The 27,734-nt window shown below is 42.2% G+C and overlaps 3 protein-coding genes across 4 annotated transcripts in view; 1 reads left to right on the forward strand and 2 right to left on the reverse strand.

Annotated features, from left to right (window-relative positions):
* Positions 1-14,438, reverse strand: part of LOC139477368 (unconventional myosin-Ic-like) — a 98,366-nt gene extending 83,928 nt beyond the window's left edge. For both annotated transcript variants that reach the window (XM_071259927.1, XM_071259923.1), the window contains exon 1: positions 14,324-14,438. The gene's annotated coding sequence lies outside the window, so the exon portion shown is untranslated. The remainder of the gene's footprint in view (positions 1-14,323) is intronic.
* Positions 14,439-16,478: 2,040 nt separating this feature from the next.
* Positions 16,479-26,168, forward strand: LOC139477380 (G patch domain-containing protein 3-like). Its single transcript, XM_071259942.1, has 5 exons — positions 16,479-16,872; positions 19,001-19,569; positions 20,382-20,556; positions 24,451-24,760; positions 25,977-26,168. Exons 1-5 carry the CDS (start codon positions 16,479-16,481, stop codon positions 26,164-26,166), a joined length of 1,638 nt encoding a protein of 545 aa, XP_071116043.1. The 3' UTR covers positions 26,167-26,168.
* Positions 20,841-24,275, reverse strand: LOC139477310 (mucin-13-like; the record flags this gene model as incomplete). The annotated part of the gene is made up of 5 exons (XM_071259865.1): positions 24,237-24,275; positions 23,663-23,800; positions 22,329-22,397; positions 21,033-21,278; positions 20,841-20,930 (listed from the first exon to the last, which is right to left on the reverse strand). Coding segments are annotated over exons 1-5 (582 nt in total), but the record flags the coding sequence as incomplete, so codon positions are not given.
* Positions 26,169-27,734: the final 1,566 nt, after the last annotated feature.

Consider the following 27,734-nt stretch of genomic DNA (forward strand, 5'->3'; position numbering starts at 1 on the left):
GTTATGAGTGAGTGAGCATTCAATTTTCTTTCAGGTTATTTACGAGTGAGTGAGTGAGTGAGTGAGTGGATGTTTGGGTGAGTGAGTGAGAGCCTTTAATTTTCTTTGAGCTTATTTACGAGTGAGTGAGTGAGTGAGCATTCAATTTTCTTTCAGGTTATTCACAAGTGAGTGAGTGAGTGGATGTTTGGGTGAGTGAGTGAGAGCATTTAATTTTCTTTTATGAGTGAGTGAGTGAGCATTCAATTTTCTTTCAGCTTATTTATGAGTGAGTGAGTGAGTGAGTGCAACATTTCAGCTATATGATGCCACACTGCAGTCTGGACAAGACAAGCCATACTTATGAGCAGCGATTGATCAACCAATTAACCAAGCCTGACCCCCATATCCATCAAGTTGCCTTATACGTGCATTATTATGTTGCTGAGAATGATAAGTCTAACCCCGAAAACCTGCACACAAAAAACTGCAAGAAGCATAACTTACTTACTGACCCAAAACAAAAACTGCTGAAAACACCAAATTACATCTTAAAGGTGTGTTGGGGTGTGTTTCAATTTGATTTCCTGGGACTATAGGCAACTTCCTTTAAGCTTAGTTTCTGTCAACAGCACTAATTACTTCTGTCAACTGCTACCTTGTCACAGACTGATTTGTCAACACTTGTGTTAATTACGCAATGACTGACATCAATACTGGCAGCTATTTCTGGTCCTCTATATTTGTTCATTGGAAGCAGGGAACATGGCTTCTATCTTAGGTCGTCTACAGAAATAACCAGTTCAAAATTCACACAAAGTACTGCAAAAAACCCTGTTTACATATTTTACCCTGACACCAATAATATCATGAACAGAGATAGATGTGAATGATTGTGGGTCCTATTAATTTGAAAATGATAGTTGGTTTGGTTTGTTGTTTAACGCCGCACTCAGCAATATTCCAGCTATATGATGGCAGTCTGTAAATAATCGAGTCTGGACCAGAGAATCCAGTGATTAATATCATGAGCATCGATCCACGCAATTGGGATCGATGACATGTATCAACCAAGTCAGCGAGTCTGACCACCCGATCCCGTTAGTCGCCTTTTACGACAAGCATCTTCACCTTTTACGGCAAGCATGGGTTGCTGAAGACCTATTCTACCCTTGGGTCTTGAAAATAATGGCCTCACAGGTATCATATATAGAGAATAAGAAGCCATATTGTTAATTGTAGGCTTGTGAGGGTCCTACAGGGGACAGTGGCAGTGGCAGAAAGAAAGCAGGAAAGAAATCATCCTACCAGGTACCCATTTACAGCTGGGCAGACACAGGCATATTTTGAACAAAGTCACTTTCCTGAGGAGACACCACATGTTAGTGAGTGAGTGAGTATGGTTTTACGCCGCTTTTAGCAATATTCAAGCAATATCACGGCTTGGGACACCAGAAATGGGCCTCACACATTGTACCCATGTCGGGAATCGAACCCGGGTCTTTGATGTGACGAGCGAACGCTTTAACCAATAGGCTACCCGACTGCCCCTACATGTTAGACATGTGCTTCAGAGTGGGGCAGGACAAAAGCTCTAGAAACTCCAACAAGCCAAGCTGCCAAACAGTCACCTGAAGGACTTCGCTTGATTTGTGGCCTGTGAACCTTACACTGAACCATTTACAACATGGTTACAGATTAGGGCTGGGACGGGTAACTCGGGTACCCGGGTCGGGTGGGTACTGAGTAGGACCCGGTTACCCATAGGACTACCCGGACCCGTGTTTAGTCACGTTATTATATTGTTTAATGGCAAAAATTATCTAGAACTCTAAGGTTACACTATGAGTGATTCCACACATTCCTTCTGACTTTATATGTTTGCAAAATGATAAAACATCAGTCAACTTCAGTGTATTTGGACAGGAGTACGGTCAAACGTTTCCCAATCGGACATTTTGAACCTTTCTCTTGAGACCTACAGCGGGTACCCGGGTAGGGTCGGGTAGTATGGGGGTGGGTACCCGGGTAGTAAATTTGGACTCGTCCCAGCCCTATTACAGACCACTATGATATAGTCACAATAACATAAAGAAGAAAAAAATACATTGTACAGGATTGACAGATTTGATTGGTTATCAGATGATCAGGTGATCAGAAAGTAGTAATCTTAGCATGAAATGTAAAGACAATTTATTGTCGGAAATATTCTCTTTTTGGCCCTTGGATTATTTTATTTCCAAAGCAATCTTCACTGTCAGTGGTATAGAAAATATTTTGTCATTCCGATGCTGTTTCTTTGGATTTTTCTAGTCCTAAGGGCTGCATGCGATCTGTATATCAGGCAAAAAATATGAAGCTTAACAAGATCGTTAGGCATGACGTGCATTTAAAAAAATCTCCTTGTCAAAACTCATGCTTACACACGATATTTCAATCTGGTCCTGCTTTGTGATCTTTGTCATTTTTATGTTAAACCTGCTTTACCACTTATGACTCCCGTAACAAAACACTCCACATGACACAGCACACATTGATTTAACCTGGGACTGACAAAATAGCGACAGACTGTTGCAAGAATCAGCCATGCGTCCCGTACATGCAGGTAATAACTAGCCGATTGTTCATTGTCACACATTTCAGGCAACCAAGATCCCTAAACTTATCAAGCTGCTGTGGTTTTGGCATAAACTGTTCATCCATGATACACATATATTTTTAAAATGCAACATTATCCGGTAATGGATACTGTTATGCAAGCAAAATATTGCATCCTCTATGTTTGAAATAAAGAATACACGCAAATCATATTCACTGCAATTATATAAACTTTGTTTAAGTTAAGAGCTGTGGGGTAGCCTCATGGTTAAAGCGTTCGCTAATCACATCGAAAGTTTGGGTTTCGATTCCCAACAAAAATGGTAAAATGTGTAGAGTTAATTTCTGTCGTCTCCTACTGTGATAATGCCGGAGTGAGTGAGTAAGTTGGGTTTAACGCCGCTTTTAACAGTATTCCAGTTATATCGCAGCGTGTCAGCTTAATGTGGGAGGAAAGCCAAAAGTAATGCAGGTCTCAGACGTTTACCACTTTTGTGAAACCCACAAGCACGGGTATGGTGCTGACAAACCTAGAAACATAATCGGGGCGAAACGGGATTCAAACCCACGATCACAGGTTTCTGGCGTGCCAAGGGACGCAACTTTGCACAGTGAATCGCCGCGCCTTAGATGACTGGGCCAACCGTGCCCCCCGATAATTCTGGAATATCACGTAAAGTGCTTTAAACATGTTAAGCCCACATTCAATGTTCCTCAAAAAATCTTAACACAATTGTCCATGTTTCAATCAGGTACTTACAACTTCAGAGCCTTCAATGAGTCCTTCTCTTGCCCAAGTGTCAGGCTAGAAGTACAGGGCATGGAACCACTAGGTATTTTACATCCGAGGTTGAAGCAATTCACAAACATTTAATTTCATCCAAACAAATTATTTGCCATTCCACATCTATAAACATTATCCCAAACCAGAATTAATCAAACAATACATTCTCATCTCGGAATCTTCTTCAATTGCAGATTGGGAATTCCATCAACACTGAATTTTGTTTGACAACACACCTAACATTTGCAAGTCCACAAGATGTTAAAACCACCATTAACCACTCCGGCTCAACAATCAACACGAGACACATAACATGACAAAAGCCACCTCATGCCATTACACAGACAACACATGTTTCCGTTTGACAAAACCATGGCAGCATGTGTAACGTCTGAGGCCAAAATAAACTATTCTTGGCATTTGTGTGTTGTTCAATGGAGACTGGTCCTAATGATGCCCGACCCTATTGTCAACAAAAACGAAAAAAAATATGATGATAATCATGATAATTCATATTCAAAATTTACTTCATTTGTCATGTTACTCATGTTACCCATGTAAAATGGGACTTGTTGTTACCCTGCCTTGCAGTAAGGGATAAGACAAGGCTTTCGGGATTAACATGGTTACCATGGTTACTAGATGCATGAAGACAATCTATAGAAAAAACGTTGGCACCACAACCAGATCACAAAGTAGGGATGATACACGAACTGTGTGATCTGATACATATCACGATACCTTGATCATGAACCGATACGTATCACAATAGTTCCATGTGCTCTTATCTGTGGTCTGTACATGTTTTTCATCGACAAGATGGTCAAATACCGGGTACATTTACATTTTTACAACTTATTTGCGTTTGTTTGGTGTAACAGTTACCTTAGCAATTATTTAAGGTAAGATCCAAATTTCTTTACTTAAGTGTGTGGCTGATTGATACAATATATCGGGAACTAAAAAATGTGTCGGTGTACTGTCCCACCACTATCATAAGGTAGAGGCCTCTCAAGGAACAAATAATTAAATTACAAAGGCCTCCCAACAGGTCCCATGCTAACTATAGCATCAATAATGTTGTGCCACACCCACTTTGTGGGCGGCAGGAAGCAGGAAGCACTGATACAAGGCTCCTTACATTTCACTGTTATCAAGGCTGCACAGTGTAGGGGAAATATTATCATGATTATATACCGACAATGCGGATTGTTGTCAAACACTTGACATGTGGTGCTGTTACCAACACCAACCATAGCAATGCAAAGTGGCTGATTTGGGAAAATATATCAATCATTTACCAACCACATAACGATTGTTAGACCAGAACCCTTTTCCTTGCCTATTAGATGAATTTGTCATAAACTTATAAAAATAAATATTTGTTTAAAGATTCGTTGACTGATTTGAATATTAAAATTATTGAAAGTCTCCTTGATTGAATAGAAGCCTATTCTGGACACTTGTTTGTTTGCATTTATGGCTTAAGTTATATTTTACGAGTGTGTATTATACACGAATAAATAAGTTTTGAGTACACTGATCAATAGCAAGGGCGCTTATTCGGATTGTTTACTTGCCATTATATAAGCAAATATCATCATTGGGGCTTATTACGTTGAATACAGTCAATCAAACGCTCCTGCAGCCTAGCATTTACCGTGGCAATGTGTTGAACAGGAGAACCTTCCCATTTCTCATCCCAGCATGTCACGACACAGGTCTAGCTCTGTCAATATATCTGCCCTGCTTTACGAGTCTATATCATGCTAAAAGCTTAAGTATGGCCTCCTAGCATTACACAATCAGACTGAGTGTAAATGTAATCAATAACAAGAAAAAAACGTGAGCGTGGCTCACTAATACCCGCGACCCACCTAGTGTGTCAGTAGTTTCAAATTTAAAAGAGAGGATAGGGTTAGGGTTTGAAAAATTCATAAAAAAATGGAAAAATAATAAAAACAATTTTTTTCTTTTGACTGCACCCTTCCATATGATACCGATTACATGTACTAAGTTTGAGATGAATCCACTACATAGTTTAAGAGAAATCGCGCGGACAAAGTTTTCGGACGGATGTTAGGGTTTGAAAAATTCATAAAAAAAATGGAAAATTATCAAAAACATTTTTTTTCTTTTGACTGCACCCCTCCATATGACACAGATTATATGTACTAAGTTTGAGATGAATCCACTTCATTTTGTCGGGGGTATAATTAGAATAGATCAGCAGTCATGTGCCTGCTCTCCATTGCTTGTGGTGCTAGAGGCAACTTATGATTGAAGTTGGATCACGTGATCAGGCCAGTCGATATGGTTGATTGATGTTACAGTACCTGTCAACAGTCCTCATGACATCATCCATTGGTTTCTTATCCCACACTACCTGGGTATAACGACATGCACGGAGCCAAGTCACAGATCACTAATCTAATTTAGCCATCTCTTACAAGACACAGCAGGAACAGATATGATAACATATTGGATATCATCCTGTAAGTCTAAAGGGAACTTTGCCACATACATCATATCCTGGGGCACATTGCCACATGCATCACATCCTGGGGCACTTTGCCACATACATCACGTCCCGGGGCACATTGCCACATACATCACGTCCTGGGGCACATTGCCACATACATCACATCCTGGGGCACTTTGCCACATACATCACATCCTGGGGCACATTGCCACATACATCACGTCCTGGGGCACTTTGCCACATACATCACGTCCTGGGGCACATTGCCACATACATCACGTCCTGGGGCACATTGCCACATACATCCCGTGTGTTACAATACGTCTATATATCCTCTCTGGGATATAAACATGCATTAAACAATACAGTCACCTCATGGTACAGAGAGGGACCATCTCAAACAATCACAAGTATTATATACAACTGATTCTACAAGTGTTTATTTGAGTGTTTACTAACTATATTGCCATCTGTTTATTTGACTGTTTACTAACTATATTGCCACCTGTTTATTTGACTGTTTACTAAGTATATTGCCATCTGTTTATTTGACTGTTTACTAAGTATACTGCCACCTGTTTATTTGACTGTTTACTAAGTATATTGCCACCTGTTTATTTGACTGTTTACTAAGTATATTGCCACCTGTTTATTTGACTGTTTACTAAGTATATTGCCATCTGTTTATTTGACTGTTTACTAAGTATACTGCCACCTGTTTATTTGACTGTTTACTAAGTATATTGCCACCTGTTTATTTGACTGTTTACTAAGTATATTGCCACCTGTTTATTTGACTGTTTACTAACTATATTGCCATAAACTGCAACTGGAACATATTGTTAGCACTTGTCAGACTAATCATAAGCTATAAGCACACTGTTGGAAACAGGAAACTTCTCCTTGCACATAGGAATCTTAACATTAATGGCCAGATTGTTTTAGCCCTGAGCTGCCTCGTAATATGTTTATAATAAAATCACTTGGGTTATCTTTGATAAAAACCTAAAGTCTAATAAACCCTCTTTATCATATAATGGGTAGGTTTCTCGGCAGGATAAAGCCAACGGATATCCGGATATCCATTGGTGTCATATGCTGATAGAGATGCAAATATCAAAGGTCAAGTAGGGACTACTTTCAGTGTTTATAAACAAACATGGCGTCGCACTTGTCATTCGGCGATCGAGTCAGAATTAACCATCGTGAATCTGGATAAACTACAGGGATAAGTGATACAATTATTAAAAAAACCAGTCTTATATACTGAAAGTTAGTGTCGAACAGCGACGTAACTAAGGCATTTTATAAGTTTTGACAACTTTGGAGATATAAATTTCGAAACAATTTTGCGAGGGCACTAGGCTTAGCCAAGCGGGATCAGAAGCCATATCTGTGCTTGTAGACCTCTGCGGCTTGAAACCTTTTCCACAAATAAAAATAGTTGGGTTTAGGCGAAATATGTATGAATTGTTACCTTGTTTCGTTTTGGCGCTGTGTGTACATCTGACGACACATCTTGACGTTATGACAGAACAGGCCGACTGTGAACAATCACTGGCCGTGATGTCTCATAGACTAGGGTTAGAGTAGCTTCCCTTTGACAAAGGGCAGTTACTCTAGCGGACAGACCGATGGATTGTCGCGAAAGGCAAGTAAAAACAATTGTTGTTTTGCGTATATGTTGCTTCGCCACTGTATACGAAACAGATTTCAGTTTGAAATATATTGGCTACTGTCACTGTCCGACTGACACATCACTTACCCTGTGACATAATAAATATTAATGCGCACATTCCAGGAAAACTCGCAATGTTTAGGTAATGTTTGTGAGTGAGGGGAAGCGATTTTCAAGCACAGAATTGAAGAATGACATAAAATGATAAAGAGGTTATCACGCTTGTGTGTTTAGGGATGGTAAATATCCTGTATTAGGAATAAACACTATGTATTTAGCTCGCCATGGCTCGCTAAATACAATGTTTATTCCTATTGCAGGATATTTACCATCCCCAAACACTCTCACGTGATAACCTCTATCTACACTGACTTAAATGAAGCTCAGCTGAAAATGTATATTGCCATTATGTTTTTAATTTTGATTTATTTATTTATTATATTCAGTATTATTATGATTGATATCTACTGAAAACAATGCCAAGTTCGGATTAGTAGGCCAATAGATTCAGTCAAGTAATGTGTTGTGTATAGTTGGGGCGTAGGGTGACTGTTTATTGTCTGGTGATAGTGTGAGTGAGTTGGGTTTAACGCCGCTTTTAATAGTATTCCAGTCATATCGCGGCGTGTCAGCTTAATGTGGGAGGAAAGCCCGAAGTGATGCAGGTCTCAGACATTTACCACTTCGGTGAAACTCACGAGCACGGGTATGGTGCTGACAAACCTAGAAACATAATTGGGGTGAACCGGGATTCAAACCCACAATCATAGGTTTCTGGCGTGCCCAAGGGATGCAACTCTGCACAGCGAATCACAGCGCCTTAGACGACTGGGCCACCCTTGCATAGGGCATATACTAAAGGAACCATCTGGTCTCCAAAGAAGTAATGTATAGTCAGTGTTCCCGTTTACCGGTAATTACCCGTTTTTAACAGGTAAAATTAGGCTCGGACCAGTAATTCATGTGACTGCCAGTCCCTGTGGACCGGCAAATAAAATACCTTATAAATCTTTGTTGTTGAACAAAACATAAGCAATGTTCAAATCTTTTCATACAAAATCAGCTTGTCTGTTACCATGATACCATCTGGGTTTCCCCTTGTCTACTTTAAGTGGTAGGAAATAACATTTTGCCTTGCTTCAAGGTTAAATATTTGTAGCGACTTTGTCTCGAAATAATGAGCGAAAATTGTGACTGAACTTTGTGTGAATGACGTGTAGATCTAACTATGTTATTGCAGAGATGACATTGCATTGAACATGAGGCGACTGATGATGGTTAGACTTACTGACTTGGTCGATGCATGTCATTTTCTCAATTGCCTAGATCGATGCTCATGATGTCAATCATTGGACAGTCTGGTCCAGACTCGATTATTTACAAACCATTGTCATATAGTTGGAATTTTGAATATTGCGTTAAACAAGAAACAAACAAGATTAAAAATAAAAGTGGGCACAGTTCTGGAACACCTTCTGGTAGATGAGATCAATATTACACCACACCACTGAATTGTTTCAGCTTCGCTAGGTCCCCTACTATAAGCATGGGATGTTGGTGATCTAGCATCAGATAAATCCAATGTCATTAACTCCTCAAGGGGCAATGACTTTCAGATGAAACATTCAATACAACACCTCATTACTAATTAGTGATATCAATTTAGAAAATCACTTCATCATCTATTGATTAACTTTACACCTGTCATCCATTCACCTTGCTATCTCACCTGTAAGCTCATTAGCATGGGTATTGTTGCCTCGTTAATCCAGGTTTTGACCAACTGACAGTGCAGACAGAATCTCATGGACAACGCATCAGGACTGATCCTTAGTCTTACCTGCATTTACTTAATGCTAGATTACCTGTACAAGTCGACTACTTATTGCCTTCCAGGTGATCTTCCTGAGGCAAGGGAGTTAACTGACTGTAAAGGTCCAGTTTCCACTTTTGCCGAACTTACTGAGGATGGAATTTCCAGACTCGATCTTAGCGCCACAAGTGGCTATTATGAGTTATGTCCCTTCTAAGTCCCTCCTACAGACCAATCAGATTCAACCTATATCACTTGCATTTGCTTTAAACAAAATGGCAAGGCCCAGCTCAGACAAGACGATCTGATCAATAATCAAAATATTTATTGTGATAAAACAGGTCTTACTTCACGAAGTGCATCCAATCGCTTGAGCACCTTGATTAAAAACATCAGAGGATTTGGAAAGTATCTGTTGACGTTGACCTGATTTCGATTTCGTTGCGCGATTTTGATTGGCCCAGGCAAAGACTTGTTAGTTGAGCCAAAACATAACTTCATAACTCCAGCTTAGTTTGGCAAGGGTGCAAACTGTGACTTTTATAGTGAGCTAACTCCCTTGCCTTGGGAAGAAGCATACAGGTAGAATGTGAGTGACAGCAACCCAATACCAAAATCTGTCTGTCTGGACAAGGAATTAGCAACCTTTGATTAGCCAGTGGGTACTGAAGGTTTGTAGTGAATCTCATCCGAGTGTCTTCCAACATCAAATATATCAAGGCTAGTTCATAGGTTACAAGTATCTGAGGCTTGCCAAGGTTAATTTTACCTCAAACAACAAGTCTAGATATATTTGTGCTTGGAAGACATGAGGTTGAGACGCCATCATCCGAAATCTTTCTTCTGACACTTTCAGTTTGTAAATAGCAGTTATCAGTGTCTTGAGTTTCAACCAGCTTCAGTGGCAGTGAGATTAGTGTCTGATGTTATTTGAATGTGATATCATGCTAACCGATGACGCCACAATGTTCTGCAAAGGACTGTGTGAGTGAGTGAGTGAGTGAGTTGGGTTTAACACCGCTTTTAACAGTATTCCAGTTATATCACAGCCTGTCAGCTTAATATGGGAGGAAAGCCCCAAGTGATGCAGATCTCAGACGTTTACCACTTCGGTGAAACCCACGAGCACGGGTATGGTGCTGACAAACCTAGAAACATAATCGCGGCGAACCAGGATTCGAACCCACAATCATAGGTTTCTAGCATGCCCAAGGGACGCAACTCTGCACAGCGAATCGCGGCGCTTTAGACTGGGCCACCCGTGCCCCCCTCAAAGGAATGTGATATGGCCCAGGAGATGACACTTGATCTCACACAAGCCATATCTCCTGTGGAAGCTAAATGTTTTGGAAGAAAAATCTTGGATTTTTAAAAAGTCATTTGAAAATGATTCATCTTTGAGGTCTTTCGATACTGGTTTCTTTCGATACCGGCATGAATCCCCAATAAGAAAACCTGTCCAGATCCATCGCTTTTGACTGATCGCTGTGTCTATCGGTAAAGGACGTTAGACTTACATGATGTCATCACAGGCAAGGAGTCATGATCATGATGATGTCATCTCAAGCATAACGTCATATAACAATTGAACTGATTGTCCATTCACAGGATCCCTGGATCTTCCGCTCTCCAAGCAGATGCTCTACCAATAGACCACGGAGGCAGTCCAATCAACTTGTCATAGTCAGTGAGTGAGTGAGTGAGTTGGGTTTAACAACGCAGTATTTCAGTTATATCATGGCAATTGGCAGCTTGTCGTGGGAGGAAAGCCAGAAGTGATGCAGGCCTCAGGCATTTACCGTGCTGGTAAAACCGACATGCACGGGTATAATTGTACAAACAAACCTGGCAACATAATCAAGGCAAACTAGGATTTTTAAATACAATTTGTCATAAAAACCAAAATAATCCCAATATTCTTACAACATACTGATCATTTCTTCCGGTCCAAAGTGTGACATAAAAATTTCACTTCCGTGGAGGAATATTTGCCGTCTTAACCAGCATTTTATTTCTGTCATCAATCTTCTTGCAAGGCAAATATGGCAGTTGTAGCCAAGCTGTAAACAAGCCTTTCAACAAACAATATTTCAATAAGAAATGGAAACCAAAATATTTCACAGCCCACCATGAAAGGACAAGGTATGAAAAGGTCACCCTGTTTGGCCAACAGGATCTGCATTATTAATACCATATTCGAGGTAATAAGCGCCCCGCTCTAATAAGCACCCACGGCGATATTTGCTAATTTACTGGGTAGTGAACAATAAAAACATTTATAAAAAAAAAAAAAATTTACTGGGTAGTGAGTGAGTGAGTAAGGTTTTACGCCGCTTTTAGCAATATTCCAGCAATATCACGGCGGGGGGACACCAGAAATGGGCTTCACACATTGTACCCATGTCGGGAATCGAACCCGGGTCTTCAGCGTGACGTTACTGGGTAGTGAACAATCCCAATTAGCACCCCTTCCGATTGATCAATGTACACAAGAATTATTTATTCGCATATAATACGCATTCATGTGCTATATGTGCTATTTCATGCGCTTAAATATGGGCAATTGAATTCTGGAAAAAATATATCTGACGCATATTACATCTCAGTCTGTCAACATAAACCACAAAATTTATCTTTCAACTCTGTTTTTTTCCACCAAAATCATATTCTAATAAGAGCCCCCTATTTCTAATTTTGAGAGCGCCCTAGGCGCTTATTACATCAAATATGGTATACTGAGCCGACATTTTAGAAATCGTTATGAAAGTCATCAGATGTGTTACAATGAATGAACATGAAACCTTTTCGTTGTCAACACATTCATGTTTGGATTCAAAACACAAAATGTGGTGAAAGGGCTAAAAAATACAACGGCTGAATTTAGATTTTCTGGAAGCGTTTTTCTGATATTTGAACATCAAGTTTTTAACTCAGGCTTAATTTCTCTGTAGATGTTGTTAAAGACATTATAAAATTGTGGTTAAAAATTCATCTTGGGTAATGGACTTACTATAGTTATATTTTCTAAAAAAAATTGAACTAATTGACACTTTCACTCATTTTATCCATATGTATATACTTTATCATGTCAATGGAACAGAAAGGGAATCGTAAAACACACAGATTACAGAGATCGATAATTGTTAACTAAATATCGATCAATTATCGATAAAAAACGGAGAAGTAACTTTGAGCAAATATGCAATAAAGTCTGAAAGAAATCAACACTACTCTATGCTGGTGAGTGGTGACACATTTATGCATGGATTACTTTGAGGACATCTAAGTTAATACAAAAACATTTGCTTTCCATCTTTGGCAAAGTCTGTTTCGGTAAAACTAAACTTTATTTCATCATAATTATTTATGTCAGATATTATCGATGACACAATTTTCATATCAATAATCATTAATAATTCATTACATCGACGATGATTCGGATTATCAAACGTTTTAGCCAGCCCTAGTATCTGATGAATATCATATAAAAAGTATTGATTTCAAATTAAATTGATTTTATTGTTATCATTACAAACCACATAGGCATGATAAAAGTCTTGTAGTCTTGACCAAGTTACTGACATTTTTCTACTCCAGCTGAAATTGCAACCATTCTAGTAAAACCCAAATGCAATCTCCATTAAGCTAAAAACCTTTCACATTGATTGGCTTGCATAGAACATTGTGACATTCATGTTTGTATGATACTGGTAGCACTGTAAACCGATTCATGAAATGTAAGAATGATTACATTGTAATACTACAGAATTATTCCATGTTGAAAGCTGTAGCGGTGCATGTGGTCTCCATGGTTACATGAAAACTAAACTGTTAGCATAATCCAAATGTGCCAATCGCTACTATCGCAATCGACCAATTCCATAAGGCTGTAATTGAAAACGACAATGAACCAACACAAGAACAGAGCATTTGATATACTTGACAGTGGTGGGTTTGGTTGAATATAATCTGTTTAAGCAGTATTCAATAACACAACCACCTACGATATATTCAAAACATGTTCGATCCGTGAAGAGCCGGAGTAGAATACCTCTTCAGCAACCCATGCTTGTCGTAATAGGCAACTAATGGGACTGGGTGGTCAGACTTGCTGACTTGGTTAATGCATGTCATTGTATCCCAATTGTGTGGATCGATGTTCATGATATTCATCACTGGATTGTCTGGGCCAGACTCGATTATTTACAGTCCGCCGTCATATAGCTGGAATATTGCTGAGTGCTGCGTTAAACAACATGTTCAGTTGACAACCATATGATCATTACCAAAACATTTTTTACATATAGATATAATATACTATATTTTTTTCAATCACAGATCTATATGTACTACTGGTATGTAACAAGATGATGAAATATATGAATTTGGATTTGATGAAGGAACAGCATATATATGCTAAAATCATACATTCAAATGTTTGATATATAATATTATAGTGCTTTTTTAATGATTCATAATGCCATAAAATCTTTAATTCAGGGCTAAATATTATAAGTCTTAAATGAAATTGCCGAAAATGATATATTAAAAATAAATTATTATGAGTATTATAATATCCGAATTCCTATTTCAATGGAAATAAGCTCACAATCATCAAACTAATGGCTCCGATTTGACAGTTTCGATTTAAAAGGAATTGATTTAAGATTTCCGTCATTGATCTGTAGGCATTATCGTATTCTAGTAAAAATGTGTTCCGACATTGGCAAGGATGACTGGCGGATGACACATCCACGTGTGTCATGTATACTGCTTCTCGACAGTCGTTATTCTTAGAGAACAGGCAGTTTTCTAAACCGCTCAGTGCAGTAAGTCAATATTTGATCGTGCACTTCATCTTGCCGGCGAAGTTTGCTTGGTGTTCGGGAACATGCAACTGGTGCTGTCAAATATCACCAAGCTGTCCCGGGCCGACACGAGAATTCTCAGACTACAATCGGGTTATTCTTTACAATCAATGAAGCTTACCTGTCAAGAATAATCCAATTAACACGTTGATATCTGAATGTCACGCTGCCACTGATGTATTCAGTTCCGGGTTGTCGTGGCTGTATACCTCAACAGTGACAGTGCTTCGTTCGTTAATTTGCCGGGAATCTGACTCACAGAGACCACGTGACTTAAACTAATCCTAGCATTGTATTTTCCTGGAAACTGATGATATTTCTTTTTTTATAAGGTACTCTGTTGTACAGTCAGACTGAAAAATCCACATCGCGATCACATATTGAAAATTGATAATCCACCCCGCCTGCAACCAATTGAATAAATTGACGATAGAAACCATCTCTCTTGTATTGACCCTTGCTTAAAATTAAATTCGACAAATGTTTTATTGTGATCAGTGACCAATAATGTAAATCAACACACCTTAGCTTTAACCCGACGGTACTATATGTAGAGATTCTACTAATATAGAGATTATCTATTTTCTCGATCATTGGTATAGATAGTTTCCTTTTGTACATTTATGGGCGTTCCCACAAATAGTCTTTAGTTTTTTTGGAACTAACGGGTTTCACAGAAAAAAATGTCATTGAAATACAAACACATTCTTCGAAATTATTTTATCCTTTTAACAATGAATGTTCTGATAGATATGTGTTTGTGGTTAAGTTTTTTAACTGGTGGGATTAATGATGTTCAACTTTAAACCAGATCTTCCATTCTTAAAATATATCCGTACCACAAACATCAATGACAAGTTCAAATCGGGTTGCTATTGATATCACCTCACTATTTCCTTAGTGTGGCTTGGATCCATTAAACACGCACACGCACACGCACACGCACGAGCACGAGCACATAATTTGCACGCTCACACACAATCATACAGACGCACAACACAAATATATACTTGGTTTGTCCCAAAATGTATATTTCCGATTTGCAAACATATTTTTGTATTTCCTCCAAATGTGAATTCGAGCAGATGGAAAAAAACACACGAAAATATTGATTTTAAGATAGATTTGCAACGGAATATTTAGTACTTTATAATTGATCTTTAATGATAGCGACAGTTAGTGTGTTCTTGTTTTTAACATTTAACTTATTTCTGGTCGGCGGGAAAAAAAGACACAGCTTTTTATTTACGTTTTCACATTTCAGTTATTCGCAAATCAAATGTTTATAAAACCGGGTCAAAATAATTCCATAAATATTGGTTTTCATATTTGTGTAGATTCATTTAAAAGTTGTAAGTTATTGGTTTAAACATTAACATTTTACGTCAAATCGGAATAGTACGTGGTGTCAGTATCGGGACATCACTCTATATCAGAAGAGACTTGTGTTTTTACAAGATTGAAATATGTCATTCATAAACTGGAGCTACGAAACTATCAATAAAACTTGCTGCATGGGGTCAATAAAACGGAGAGTGTTTCAACGGAAAATTGTGCATAATTACGTAATAGCCAAAGCATGGTTTTCGTATCGTTTCTCGCTAAGTTAAAATGTTTTCGGGAAAATTTCCCGTTGAATCATTAGACCATGCAGTTTACTCTCAGGTAATATGATCAGGGAAACAATCTTTTTGTTGTTGTTTTCTGTTTCGACAGAGAACGCCTGTACGATATGACACTAGTTGTTTAGAAGATACTTTTCCAGTGGGGCGGACTCATAGTTTTACCTGCAGGGGTAGCAAGTACCATTTAAAATTTAACAAGCCATTGTAACGGACATGCAGTTTTAGTGTTTAGTTTATTTTACTCTACAAATAATAGATTCATTGTATAATTTGGATATAAAGGCATTTGGATTTATCCATATCGACTTAAGCCGCACGACACTAGGTCAAAATCAGTTATTCTCAAAATGGAAGTTCCTGTTCTAAAAATAATCCTCCTGTGACGTATGTCAGACGTAGGGTTTTCCCCTGAACGGTGTTAAATGAAAACGTATACCAGTTAATTTTATTTTACGATTGCTTGAATTTTTTCTGCACGTATATAATTTATAACCTCATTTCCATCATTAAGTGTAAAGGATCAGGCTAAATAGATATATAGAGCATACCAGTCGACGTAAAGTTTCATTAAGCTTACAACCAGACGTAGTGTTTCTCCAAAGTGTCCTTGTAATACGCAGGGAGGAAATTCATTCATCACCGTATAGAAAAATGGCAGCCAAAGAGAAACATAAACAGAGTGACAGCATGGTGTACGCAATTATCAACAACATACCTCCAGATTACCATTCCAAAGACATCAGGAACTATTTTTCACAATTTATTGAAACCCGTGGTTTTGATTGTTTTCATTTCCGTCATCGGCCAGAAACACAAGCGAAGAAAGTTCCGGAAAAAGAGACTGGCGATGAAGTGAAATCCCCGATCAGTCGTGCAGGTACCAGTGATCCGGTTCGGAGGGGCACAACATGTTGTGTTGTCCGACTCAAAGCCGACAACTTAGTGACACTTCTCAAAATGTATCACAGAAAACATTGGCTGGACAGGAATGGCGATTCTATCTCAAGTTATTGCCATATTACAAAGATTAAGCTTACAGAAGACGGTAAGTCGGTAGTGAAAATGACAGTTTGGTTGTAGAGCTACCTGCTGACAAGTCACAGCATTAGAGTTGGTGAATCTTTTTTTATACCACATCCAGCAGTCCAGATATACCAAGGCAGCCAGTAAATAAACAAGTTTATTTAAACCAGTGGTTGAAGGCATGAGCAACGATTAACGACTTCGGGGCACATTGAAACTCTCACCCCCCATTCTATCCACCTTGTCCTCACTTCAGGAAGTGTCACTTGCAAGGGCAGATCCAGCATTTTTAAAAGGAAGAGGACCCCCAGGACCCCCCTGCGTATCTGCCTATGATTTGGGTCCTGTGGGTCCTGAGTAGGACCCGGATTCCCACATGACAACCCTGACCCCTGGTTAATTACATGATATATTGTTTAATGACAATAAAAATAAAACTCCATGATTACACTGCAAGTTGCTAATGTTTGAATATATGTCTGACTATGCACCCATTCCTTCTGACTTTTCTATATGTTTGAGTAAAGACAAAGCTTCAATCAGCTTCAGTGTATGAATGATCAATAGTAGATAGTTTTTGCCAGGGTTCAAGTAAACCAATTTCAAATCGGACATTTTGTTCCCAACTCTTGAAATCTACAGCGAGTACCTGGGAAGGGTTGGGTAATAGGGGGTCGGGTACCGAGATGGTAAATTTGGCCCTATAAGAGTGAGTGAGTGAGTGAGTAAGTATGGTTTTACGCCGCTTTTAGCAATATTCCAGGAATATCACGGCGGGGGACACCAGAAATGGGCTTCACACACTGTACCCATGTCGGGAATCGAACCCGGGTCTTCGGCGTGACGAGCGAACGCTTTAACCACTAGGCTACCCGACCGACCCTGGTCCTATAAGAGGCACCCTCACTTTGATTCATGCAAGTTTCAAATTTCAAGATCAGGTACACAGCTAACAGAAGGGCTTAGGGCTGACCTGATGTGCTTAACTCACATATCGATCCATAATGCGATACTTGAGAGTCATGATGCAATATGAATAGAGATACCTAAGGCTTTAAAAAAATAAAGAATTGGTTCTCAGGCAATGACTTTGAAAGTTTTGTTTTTTTTGTGTATTGGAGAAAACACGCTTACGAGGTTTTGGTAGACAGAGCACGTTTGTTCAAGACCCAGGGCATGCATAATAGGTTTTACTTTCAAAGTAAAACCTCACAATAGGTCTTAATGCCTATAGAAAGAACTCTCTTACTTAATAGAGATCCCAATGAATAGGTTTATAAAGCTTGTTCAAACCAGTATGTAACCAAATAAACAGTTGTACCATCAACCTGGGAAAGGGCCTCTCTACATAAACAAGCATACAAACTCCTATTGCCGCCATGACCATAACACGAGATGCACAGTAAAGCAGTGCGCATGTTAAGGGAAGTAACTGTGTGCTGTATTGGATAACATATTTTTTAAGTATTAGGACTTTTTCTATCTTTTTTAAAATGGAAATAAAAACAAAACATGCATCAGACTTTATGATGATGCAGGCGGTGCCTGAGATCTAATTTGCCCCTTTTTTGCATGTAATTCTCCCTGTTCAATGTGATCCAAGTTATAACAAGAGGTTGTTGATTTTAACCAGTTTGTGTTTAACTTGCATGACTGCTTAAGTCAGACTTTTTCTGATATTTTTAGGCTAAAAACAAAAATATTCTTGGTTCTCAGACTCCTCCCACATCATCAAATGTCTGCCGCACGTTTCGTTTTTTGTTTCCATTTTGAAGAGAATATAAAAATCTTAATACTTAAAAACAATGCAATCCAATATAGCATGCAGTTACTTCCCTTTACATGCGCACTGCTTTACTGGTCATGGCGGCAATAGGAGTTTGGATGCCTATTTATACTTGCTTGTTTATTTTGTTACATACTAGTTTGAACAAGCCGAAAAACCAAAAAACACCGCCCGCACTTTATTTTCATTGCCTGAGAACCAATTTTAAAAAAATAAATTTGCCTTATGTAATCAAATTAAGCATTTAATTTTATGATGGGTAGTAAGATTATGCGAAGTACAGAGTAGTTATTTTGCAAAACTTCAAAGTATCAAACTGAAAAATCTGCTACGTGTGATTCATTAACGCACCATATCTATTCAGTTTCAGTTGACCAACAGAGAGAACAAGTATACAAAACTAGATCCGAAATAAAACTGACTCCCTCTGACAGCCGAGATTTCACATCCTCCGATCTCCTCAACTTGCCGGAGTTGCATCCTCCCGACATCATGCCACATGGAAACGTTGGCACACCCACAAAGGACTTTCTTGACTTTATCAAAGAGTGTCGACTCCCTCCATCAGTGATAAAGAAACTCGGCCTTTCCTTCCCCAAAACCCGCACAAACCGGAAATATGGTAGTGTTCCTTATGAGTATGCTGGACCTAGGTCTTATCGTAACCATGGTAACGAATATGATGAAGAGGAAGCTGATTGGACAGTTTACACGGGAGAGGGTCATGAACTTGTCAGTGTTGATGGGTCGATTGTAGGGAACATGGAAGAGTCCACTTTGGTACAGGACGGGGAGCAGAGGAAAGATGAAGAAAAGGAGTTGACGAGGAAGGAGAAGAAAGCGAGGAAGAAACAGGAGAGAAAGAAAACAAAGAAGTTGATGGATGAAAAGATAGAGGAGAAAATGATGATGCAGCATGAAGATTCAAATGAGGTGACTTAAGAATCGTGTCATTGAAAATGTAAACGTGAAATTTTTAATTTTAGTCAGTCCAATTTGAATTCTTGTTTACAAATGTTCTTTGTCAATATGTTAATAGGGGGGCATGGATAGTCCAGTCGTCTTAGGTGCCCCAATTCGATATACAGAGTTGTGTCCCTTGGGCATGGCAGAAAGCTGTGATTGTGTGTTCAAATCCCGAGATTGGCTACGATCATATTTCCTGGTTTGTCAGCGCCTTACCCGTGCTCATGGGTCTCACCCAGTGGTAAACATCTGAGACCTGCATCACTTAGGGGTTTCCTCCCACATTAAGCCGATGTGCTATAATGTAACTTGATTATTGTTCAAAGCAGTGTAAAACCCAACTTATTCACCCATTCAGTATGTCGAGAGGTGGAAGGAAAACTAGAAAATGCCAGAGTTGATCGAAGGTTATTTTCTTTAGGAAAGCATCTTAAAATATAAACTTTACCATAAATGCCACAAAAATGATTTTTAAGAAAAGCATATTCCCAAGTACTAAACACAGACATGCATCTTCTTTCTCTTTCTTTTTAAACATGGGTGCATTTGCAACAAGAAAGTATATGGGGCTGGGCCTTAACTGTGTCAGAACACTGGTGCTGAAAGACCAAGTACTAGATTCTACAAGTCCTATAGAGTGGTGAGAAGGTGCTGAGTAGTTCATGGTGCTTCATTTGAAGTTCTTTCTTAGTGATCCTTGCTGTTGTAATGGTTGAATACTGTGAAAGAAAATGGTTATTGTCGTAATTGCCGAAACTTGAACATGTGTATGTTTCCAGGACAACGATTCCTGCGAGGAGTGGGAGAGGCATGAAGCCGTCACGGACGACCCTGACAACCAGGAAAGACTGAAGGAGAGGCTGTTTGAGGAGGAGATTGAACTAAAGTGGGAGAAGGGAGGCAGTGGGCTGGTGTTCTACACTGACGCCCAGTACTGGCAGGAGAAGGAGGGAGGTAGGTGGAGGGTGTAGTGTGGCAGTGGGCAGGTGTAGTGTGGTAGTGGGCTGGTGTAGTGTGGCAGTGGGCTGGTGTAGTGTGGCAGTGGGCAGGTGTAGTGTGGTAGTGGGCTGGTGTAGTGTGGCAGTGGGCTGGTGTAGTGTGGCAGTGGACTGGTGTAGTGTGGTAGTGGGCTGGTGTAGTGTGGCAGTGGGCTGGTGTAGTGTGGCAGTTGGCTGGTGTAGTGTGGCAGTGGGCTAGTGTAGTGTGGCAGTGGGTTGGTGTAGTGTGGTAGTGGGCTGGTGTAGTGTGGCAGTGGGCTGGTGTAGTGTGGCAGTTGGCTGGTGTAGTGTGGCAGTGGGCTGGTGTAGTGTGGCAGTGGGCTGGTGTAGTGTGGCAGTGGGCTGGTGTAGTGTGACAGTGGGCTGGTGTAGTGTGGTATTGGGCTGGTGTAGTGTGGCAGTGGGCTGGTCTTCTACACTGATGCCCAGTACTGGCAGGAGAAGGAGGGAGGTAGGTGGAGGGTGTAGTGTGGCAGTGGGCAGGTGTAGTTTGGCAGTGGGCTGGTTTAGTGTGGCAGTGGGCTGGTGTAGTGTGGTATTGGGCTGGTGTAGTGTGGTATTGGGCTGGTGTAGTGTGGCAGTGGGCTGGTGTGGCAGTGGGCTGGTGTAGTGTGGTAGTGGGTTGGTGTAGTGTGGCAGTGGGCAGGTGTAGTGTGGCTGGTGTAGTGTGGCAGTGGGCTGGTGTAGTGTGGTAGTGGGTTGGTGTAGTGTGGCAGTGGGCTGGTGTAGTGTGGCAGTGGGCAGGTGTAGTGTGGCAGTGAGCAGGTGTAGTGTGGCAGTGGACTGGTGTAGTGTGGCAGTGGGCTGGTGTAGTGTGGCAGTGGGCTGGTGTAGTGTGGCAGTGGACTGGTGTAGTGTGGCAGTGAGCAGGTGTAGTGTGGCAGTGGACTGGTGTAGTGTGGCAGTGGGCTAGTGTAGTGTGGCAGTGGGCTGGTGTAGTGTGGCAGTGGGCTGGTGTAGTGTGGCAGTGGGCTGGTGTAGTTTGGCAGTGGACTGGTGTAGTGTGGCAGTGGGCTGGTGTAGTGTGGTAGTGGGCTGGTGTAGTGTGGCAGTGGGCTGGTGTAGTGTGGTATTGGGCTGGTGTAGTGTGGTATTGGGCTGGTGTAGTGTGGCAGTGGGCTGGTGTAGTGTGGCAGTGGGCTGGTGTAGTGTGGCAGTGGGCTGGTGTGGCAGTGGGCTGGTGTAGTGTGGTAGTGGGTTGGTGTAGTGTGGCAGTGGGCAGGTGTAGTGTGGCTGGTGTAGTGTGGCAGTGGGCTGGTGTAGTGTGGTAGTGGGTTGGTGTAGTGTGGCAGTGGGCTGGTGTAGTGTGGCAGTGGGCAGGTGTAGTGTGGCAGTGAGCAGGTGTAGTGTGGCAGTGGGCTGGTGTAGTGTGGCAGTGGGCTGGTGTAGTGTGGCAGTGGACTGGTGTAGTGTGGCAGTGGACTGGTGTAGTGTGGCAGTGGACTGGTGTAGTGTGGTATTGGGCTAGTGTAGTGTGGCAGTGGGCTGGTGTAGTGTGGCAGTGGGTTGGTGTAGTGTGGCAGTGGGCTGGTGTAGTGTGGCAGTGAGCAGGTGTAGTGTGGTAGTGGACTGGTGTAGTGTGGCAGTGGGCTAGTGTAGTGTGGCAGTGGGTTGGTGTAGTGTGGCAGTGGGCTGGTGTAGTGTGGCAGTGGACTGGTGTAGTGTGGCAGTGGGCTGGTGTAGTGTGGCAGTGGGCTGGTGTAGTGTGGCAGTGGACTGGTGTAGTGTGGCAGTGGGTTGGTGTAGTGTGGCAGTGGGCTGGTGTAGTGTGGCAGTGGGCTGGTGTAGTGTGGCAGTGGGCTGGTGTAGTGTGGCAGTGGGCTGGTGTAGTGTGGCAGTGGGCTGGTGTAGTGTGGCAGTGGGCTGGTGTAGTGTGGCAGTGGGCAGGTGTAGTGTGGCAGTGGGCTGGTGTAGTGTGGCAGTGGGCTGGTGTAGTGTGGCTTGTGTAGTGTGGCAGTGGGCTGGTGTAGTGTGGCAGTGGGCTGGTGTAGTGTGGCAGTGGGCTAGTGTAGTGTAGCAGTGGGTTGGTGTAGTGTGGCAGTGGACTGGTGTAGTGTGGCATTGGGCTGTTGTAGTGTGGCAGTGGGCTGGTGTAGTGTGGTATTGGGCTGGTGTAGTGTGGCAGTGGACTGAGGTAGTGTGGCAGTGGGCTGGTGTAGTGTGGCAGTGGGCTGGTGTAGTGTGGTATTGGGCTGGTGTAGTGTGGCAGTGGGCTGGTGTAGTGTGGCAGTGGGCTGGTGTAGTGTGGCAGTGGGCTGGTGTAGTTTGGCAGTGGGCTGGTGTAGTGTGGCAGTGGGCTGGTGTAGTGTGGCTGGTGTAGTGTGGCAGTGGGCTGGTGTAGTGTGGCAGTGGGCTGGTGTAGTGTGGCTGGTGTAGTGTGGCTGGTGTAGTGTGGCAGTGGGCTGGTGTAGTGTGGCAGTGGGCTGGTGTAGTGTGGCAGTGGACTGGTGTAGTGTGGCAGTGGGCTGGTGTAGTGTGGCAGTGGGCTGGTGTAGTGTGACAGTGGGCTGGTGTAGTGTGGCAGTGGGCTGGTGTAGTGTGGCAGTGGACTGGTGTAGTGTGGCAGTGGGCTGGAGTAGTGTGGCAGTGGGCTGGTATAGTGTGGCAGTGGGCTGGTGTAGTGTGGCAGTGGGCTGGTGTAGTGTGGCAGTGGGCTGGTGTAGTGTGGCTGGTGTAGTGTGGCAGTGGGCTGGTGTAGTGTGGCAGTGGGCTGGTGTAGTGTGGCAGTGGGCTGGTGTAGTGTGGCTGGTGTAGTGTGGCAGTGGGCTGGTGTAGTGTGGCAGTGGGCTGGTGTAGTGTGGCAGTGGGCTGGTGTAGTGTGGCAGTGGGCTGGTGTAGTGTGGTATTGGGCAGGTGTAGTGTGGCAGTGGGCTGGTGTAGTGTGGCAGTGGGCTGGTGTTGTGTGGCAGTGGGCTGGTGTAGTGTGGCAGTGGGCTGGTGTAGTGTGGCAGTGGGCTGGTGTAGTGTGGCAGTGGGCTGGTGTAGTGTGGTAGTGGGCTGGTGTAGTGTGGCAGTGGGCTGGTGTAGTGTGGCTGGTGTAGTGTGGCAGTGGGCTGGTGTAGTGTGGCAGTGGGCTGGTGTAGTGTGGCAGTGGGCTGGTGTAGTGTGGCAGTGGGCTGGTGTAGTGTGGTATTGGGCAGGTGTAGTGTGGCAGTGGGCTGGTGTAGTGTGGCAGTGGGCTGGTGTTGTGTGGCAGTGGGCTGGTGTAGTGTGGTAGTGGGCTGGTGTAGTGTGGCAGTGGGTTGGTGTAGTGTGGCAGTGGACTGGTGTAGTGTGGCAGTGGGCTGGTGTAGTGTGGCAGTGGGCTGGTGTAGTGTGGCAGTGGGCTGGTGTAGTGTGGTAGTGGGCTGGTGTAGTGTGGCAGTGGGCTGGTGTAGTGTGGCAGTGGACTGGTGTAGTGTGGCAGTGGGCTGGTGTAGTGTGGCAGTGGGCTGGTGTAGTGTGGCAGTGGGCTGGTGTAGTGTGGCAGTGGGCTGGTGTAGTGTGGCAGTGGACTGGTGTACTTTTTCTGTATTCAATATTTTTTATCTAGATTAAAACTGTGTACAGTTCTGTTATAAAGTGTTTGCCGATGTTTGTGTACACTTTTCTTGTGTTATCTGAATGTCAAATGCAAGCCTTTCAAGTATGGGATACAAATAAGAAACAAATATGATACAAATATGAAGCAAACATGGTACAAATGATACAAATATGATGCAAAGATGATACAAATATGATACAATTATGATGCAAATATGAAAGAAATATGAAAGAAATGATATAAATATGAAACAAGTGTGATACAAATATGAAACAAGTGTGATACAAATATGAAACAAGTGTGATACAAATATGATACATGTTTCAGATTTTGATGAGCAGACAGCGGATGACCTGAATGTTGACATGAGTGGTTATTACGAGGATGGTGCTGGGGACGGTGACGCCAGGGACTACATCACCCTCCGTCAGGAACAGCGTCGCCGCGAGGGCCTGGAAGAAACAGACAGGTTCTCTGTGGGCATTGGGAAGTTTGAGAAGCATACAAAGGGCATTGGACGGAAAGTGCTAGAACGCCAGGGCTGGCAGGAAGGTCAAGGGTTGGGGAACACCATCACCGGAATATCAGACGCGCTGGACAACGATGGTCAACACCCTCGGGACAAGAAGGGATTTGGGTTAGTGTGGCTGGTATCAGCATCAGCAGTTTCAGGACACGATGTGATAAAGATTGTTTTATTCAGATGATGTTGTTGGGATGTACATATAACAGTTAGAGGGGGTAGGGGGGCCCTGTCGTCTAAGGCGCCGCCATTCGCTGTGCAGAGTTGCGACCCTTGGGCTCACCAGACACCTATGATTGTGGGTTGGAAACCCGGTTTGTCCCGATTATGTTCCTAGGTTTGTCAGCACCATACCCGTGCTTGTGGGTTTCACCGAAGTGGTAAATGTCTGAGACCTGCATCACTTCGGGCTTTCTTCCCACATTAGGCTGACACGCTGTAATATAACTGGAATAATGTTGAAAGCGGCGTTACTCACTCACTCACTAAACATGTTAGATGAACTGATTACAGTAGCACAGGTAACGTTTTCCTACAGTTTGGGTTCAAATCCCAGCCCCAATTGCCATCATTGGTCTGTCTGTACCATGTCATCTCTTACCCGAGAAGATCCGGGATAGAATAGGTCTTCAGCAACCCATGCTTGTCGTAAAAGTCGACTAACGGTATCGAGTGGTCAGACTTGCTGACTTGGTTGATGCATGTCATCGCATCCCAAATGCGCATATGGATGCTCATGATATCAATCATTGGATTGTCTGGTCCAGACTCGATTTTTTACAGACCGCCGTCATAAGCTGGAATATTGCTGACTGTACCCTTAAACAAGAAAACAAACAAACATTTCTAAACTTCTGAACGAGTGTATATCGTAACAGGATGGAAATGTCAGTTATACCTAACATACCTTATAAAACGTCATGTTCAAGATTATTGCACTTATAGAGCGAAGTGCATGTACATGTGTGTCTGTGTGTGTGGCTGCTCGTACTAGTCCGGGCTGATGCTGATCTAAAGTGCTAGCCCACTGAGATACCATGCTGCAGTTTAACATGAATACCCCACTCAGACACAGTATGCCGACTCTGAGCCGACCAGTCCTTGTTTTAGCCCCTTAATGCCGAGCACCAGACAGGGTAACAACAAGTACCATCTTTTAACGTCTTTTGGTATGACGCGGCCGGGGATCGAACGTCCAACCTTCCACTCTCCGGGCGGATGCTCTACCACTAGACCACGGAGGCTGTCTTGGCCAATGAGAGACCAAAGCAGCAAAACAGTTATTGCCTGGAACCTCTTCATATTTTAACCACTGTTTTGTTTTGTTCAGGTACCATGGTGAGAAACTCATTCGATTCGGAGCCCAGAACATTAAGAGGCAGTTCATTCGGACGGAGACTTTGATAACAACAAAATATGATGAGCCTGATGTTGTTGACCCACCAGAAAAGTTGTTGCGGAGGAAGGATCACTATGGGCTGAAACACCGGTCCCACAACGAAGATTCTTCATCACGTTGATGTAGATTTTATACCATTACATATTACCTGTTATATTTGTAATATGGATTTTATTTTTATAATAAATTTTGTATTTTGCTGTTTTACTGAGTCTTGTTTGTCAACTGAATTCTTTCTCTTACCTGGCCTGGAGGTGTTGGTGAAACATGTTGTTTTTGGCTCGCCTTACAGTATGCCAAGTGAGATTCATCTTCCCTGGGCAAGAGCGTCCACTAGCCTTTTTTATCAAAGTCTTGTTTCCACCCTTGCCACATCAAGCACACTTTCCTGAGCTAAATATGATTGGACTATCACAAAATCAACATCCAACTGGTACACCTTCGTATGAAAGTGATTTATGACTGCCTGTCTTTGTTGAAAGGAATATGTCTTGTTCGTTTATTAAATCCCCTAACGATTGCCTATGTTTTTGTGTCAGGGATGAAATCGCGGATATTTTCTTATCTGATCGACAAGGTCATCGCCTATGTTTTTTGGTGAAGCTATACAAGATAAGAACAGTGGTCTTATTGGATATCGCGTTTTCATTACAAGGGGCGCACTCATGATCTACGCAAGGTGGCGCCAGGGTCGAGCCAAGAGAGTGGCCTTGCTGTGGCAAGGGTAGAAACTAGGCCTTGATATAGGCTAGCGGACACGGGAAGATGAGTGAGATTATGTCGTGGCCTGTTTGTCCATCGTCCATCCTGTGTTGTTTGTCGTCTTCTTCTCAGCACGCTGTGATATGACTGGAATACTGTTAAAAGCGGCGTTAAACCCAACTCACTCACTCACTCCTCGGAAAGCACTGGACCAATACAGCTCAAACCTACAGTGATGACACCTGAATCTTTTGAATAGGTTCAGATTTGATTTCAATATGGCCACCTGGCCAGCCATATTGAAAAGCTACTTATGGCCACCCCACTGTCATTTGGCCCAAACTCAGTCATTTTTGTTGAAAATGGAATAAAATTTGATACATGTGCAGTTAGTATATGGGGCGGTCGGGTAGCCTAGTGGTTAAAGCGTTCGCTCGTCACGCCGAAGACCCTGGTTCGATTCCCGACATGGGTACAATGTGTGAAGCCCATTTCAGGTGTCTCCTGCCGTGATATTGCTGGAATATTGCTTAAAGAGGCGTAAAATCATACTCACTCACTCACACACTCACTAGTAGTGTTTATAGTTTGACCTTGTTCTGACCATGCTCTAAAGTTCTCTCCAAGGCATTTTGGCTCTGTAAACTCCTCAGATCGGCCAGCTTTGGAAGCTGAAGTTTGGCAAGTTTCTCATGAAGACCTCAGATTTTGTTCTAATCATTAATATTTAGTGTTAGTTTTCAGTCCTCAGTATGTATGCAGAAACTATTTGAATATCAATGCTGAGAAACTTTTGAAGGTGTCTGTCTTTGTTGACATTTTAAATTGTTGACTACATATCCAGGTGAACTGCAGTGCCGATGATACTATGTCACTGTTTTCTTCTGGTTGACATTGCTATATGGCTGTAACAATGCCAATTGTAATCTCTCTCATTCTGACTGGTTATTGGATTGTTTTTAGAGGTTTCTGATATTTGTATAATGA

Source organism: Haliotis cracherodii, unplaced genomic scaffold (genome assembly GCF_022045235.1).
Source record: "Haliotis cracherodii isolate W230 unplaced genomic scaffold, xgHalCrac1.p SCAF_33, whole genome shotgun sequence".
Lineage (NCBI taxonomy): Eukaryota > Metazoa > Mollusca > Gastropoda > Lepetellida > Haliotidae > Haliotis > Haliotis cracherodii.

Coding starts and splice junctions, on each gene's coding strand:
- LOC139477380 (XM_071259942.1), top strand. CDS start 16,479: ATGGCAGCCAAAGAGAAACATAAACAGAGTGACAGCATGGTGTACGCA. Junction 16,873..19,000: donor GATTAAGCTTACAGAAGACG/GTAAGTCGGTAG, acceptor ATATCTATTCAG/TTTCAGTTGACCAACAGAGA. Junction 19,570..20,381: donor AGCATGAAGATTCAAATGAG/GTGACTTAAGAA, acceptor GTATGTTTCCAG/GACAACGATTCCTGCGAGGA.